At 49.0% G+C, this 2,932-nt stretch overlaps 1 protein-coding gene across 7 annotated transcripts in view; it reads right to left on the reverse strand.

The window, feature by feature from the left end:
- Positions 1–955: 955 nt before the first annotated feature.
- CEP164 (centrosomal protein 164) overlaps positions 956–2,932 on the reverse strand; it is a 65,381-nt gene continuing 63,404 nt past the window's right edge. For all 7 annotated transcript variants that reach the window (XM_006912770.3, XM_025047469.1, XM_025047466.1 and 4 more), the window contains 2 exons: positions 2,622–2,744; positions 956–2,426 (listed from right to left, as the gene is read on the reverse strand). In XM_006912770.3, the coding sequence (XP_006912832.1) occupies positions 2,321–2,426; positions 2,622–2,744 (229 nt within the window). In that variant the 3' untranslated portion in view covers positions 956–2,320. The remainder of the gene's footprint in view (positions 2,427–2,621; positions 2,745–2,932) is intronic.

Below are 2,932 nucleotides of genomic sequence, written 5' to 3' on the forward strand. Positions count from 1 at the left end.
AAGTCCCTTTGTAAACCTTGGCCCAGGGGAGGTTTGCCCACTCAGCTAGAAGCACCCTTTCCTGGACCCAGGTCTTCAGAACAAGCTGGCCAGACTGTTGGGTGAGCTACGAGGAAGACAGGAGATGCTGACATATGGGAGTGTGGTCAACAGAATTAGGCTTTTAGAGATGTATGAACCTGGGTTCAAATCCTAGGTGATCTTGAGCTACAGTCATTTAATCTGAGCCTAAATTTCTTCATCTCTAAAATACCAACTTCATAGCTTAAAAGCATTACATGAGATAACATGAAAAGTACCTGGCACACAGAAGGTGTTAGACAAATGTTATCTTGCTCCCTTCCTCCTTCCCTTCACTGGAGCAACTAGGACACTGGGACACAGCAAACGCTGGGTTAGTTTGCTTTTTTGTTTTTTAAGGTGGTTTTCTTATGCAAATCCAGGAGACACAGCCATCTCAAGTTGGTTCTCAGCATTTCTGTTGCTACAGATCCAAGCAGCTCACACCACTGAAGCAGAAAAATATCTAACTTTGCCAGCTTAGGACTTCAGGGGGCTTATCTTTCATTTGTATGCATGGGGAAAAGTGGCCTTTGGGAGATAGCACAGTGGGTATTCTTCTCGTAGGTGGAGTAGGGAGCGGGGCCAAGGGAGCGATGGAAAACGTCAGCACTTTCCAAGACTGGCAGCAGGGGATAGGGAGCTTCAGGGCCACAAGTGGGTTGTGAGAGCTCGGCCTCATAGGGCACTTGGCTTTTTCTAGGACCACAGGCACTTAAAGATCTCTGAACCTTGATTTTCTCATTTATAGAGATGAAGATGAAAATCTCGACATCACAGGTTTGCTGTGATTAGATCAGACACCTAGGAGGTGTCCTGTGAATACTGATTTTTCCTTCCTCTGTTAAGAGGAAAGAGGCAAAGGCCTTCAGAGAAGAGACACATTCACACAATCTCCTTATAAAAAATGGACCTGCAGAGATTTAATTGATGTACAAAAGACAGGATTGTCACCAGAGGTGGTTGTGATACAGGATCTAGTCCCAAAACACATAGAATGAGCCCAATAAAATGGATTGTTTTCTGTGTGGTAGACTGATATCTAAACAGTATGGGGAGTAGAGTAAAAAACGCCAACTGAAGCCTAGTTTCTTATTCTAAGACAAAGAAACGAATGGTGGGATGGTGGAGACTTGGTTTCTATGCACTGGAGAGGCAAGGGCAACCCCATAGCTTTCAAAACAAGAAAAATGGGGGTATTTTATTTAAACAATGAGACAGATATCAGAGAATGTTCCCCATAATCCCCAGGGAGTCCACTGATGAGAGGTGGAGCTGCAGGGAGCTGTGCCAGAATGGTAGCAGCTCCGACTGGCACGAGATCCTTCACTGCCAAGGCCAGGCACTGGCCCAGCCACTCGCCTCCTTCTGAACAAGTCTTCAAGCTCTGAGAAGGGGCAGCAGGGTATTGGGGGTGGGCAGGGGCACAGGAAGAAAAGGTATATGGAAGTAAGAACCCATGAATATACCCAAGGTGGAGAAAAGCGAGACGAGGACCAGAAGCCACCCCAGACTTTTCCTATGGCTTGTTGTCTCCCTGAAAGTTGTGTGTTTAAGACCTGAGAAGGGCTCTAGGGAGGAGCCCCAGGGAAGGGGAAAGCGGGCTCCTGAGGACAGCACAGTGCCAGCAGAGAGAAGACAGGTGACCAAACTTCTGGGCCCTAGCCTCCAGCAATCTCTGGAAGGGCTCTGGGCCCAATTCTGAGACAGTCAAAAGGAGAAACGGGGGCCTCAAGAAATGGGATGTTAGGGAAAAAAAGTCTGATCTCTATGAGGCTGAGGTATTGGAGAGACAGAGCCTGGTCCCAGGGTACAGACATACTGGGGGCTTTGTTCTAATAAAGTAAGCACCATACACATATCCGTGCAGTGCCCTGCAGGTCCAAGGGACCAACTTGGCTCTAAAGGGAATCCCTTGGCCTTTGATAGCAACTCCTCTAATACCACCTCTTCCTCCTGAAGGTGCTGATGTCCCTGATGCCCCACATCAGTAGTATTGCCATGTCCATGTAGGAGCTCACAGCAGTCCACACATTTCATCCTGGGACCCATTACGTGGTCACTGGGGGTGGGTTACTGCTTTCAGTTATAGCATCCTTTTCACCTAGCCGCCCCACCACCATAGTTCCTCCAAGTTTTGAGTGGGGCAAGCAGCAAAGAGAGGACAAGAGAATGCTTTATCAGAGGAAATAAAGTACAGGCCCCTCCTCAGGCACTCGATCTGGGTGCAGGAAAGGCCAGGTGTACCAAATACCACTGCTCAGGGCCTAAAATAGTGATGCACATTCAGTTTGTTGTTCTCATTCAGGCTCAGCTGCAGGAGGCCAGAAGTGGCTGTTGGCTTGGGCACTGAGGAGAAGAGATGTCTGGCCATGAGGTAAAGGAAAACTCCACAAGCAGCTGAGCACATCTGGGGAAGGGCCATGGAAGGAAAGGTCAAAAGCCAAACAGTATCCTCCTTGGGCCCCCAAGGGCACAAACACAAGCCCTAAAGCTCAGCTCAGCCATCGCAGAAACTATAGCAGAAGGGACTGGGGTGTGGAAACCAGCTAAAAGGATACAACTTAGGGTCGTTCTTGTAATGTTCTAGCCACTTCCGGTTAGCCTCAATCATGCCCTGAAAGTTGGTGCTGCCTGCCTCAGGAACGTGGGAATGAGGACGCTGCAGTAGACGGAGCTGCTCACTGGGAAGGAAAAGGACAGCATGAAAAGAGAAGACGGAGAGAGGAGGCAGGAGTGCCGGAACAAGGCGGGACATGGAGTACAGCTGAACGGAGGCCGTCACATCAGCCGCCTCTCTCTCCATCTCAACACACCAGCTGCAGCCTTTTTGGGGTCTCTTCAGCAATTAAAAGCTTCCTCTACTGGCAGG

This window comes from Pteropus alecto, unplaced genomic scaffold, assembly GCF_000325575.1.
Source record: "Pteropus alecto unplaced genomic scaffold, ASM32557v1 scaffold224, whole genome shotgun sequence".
Taxonomy (NCBI): Eukaryota; Metazoa; Chordata; class Mammalia; order Chiroptera; family Pteropodidae; genus Pteropus; species Pteropus alecto.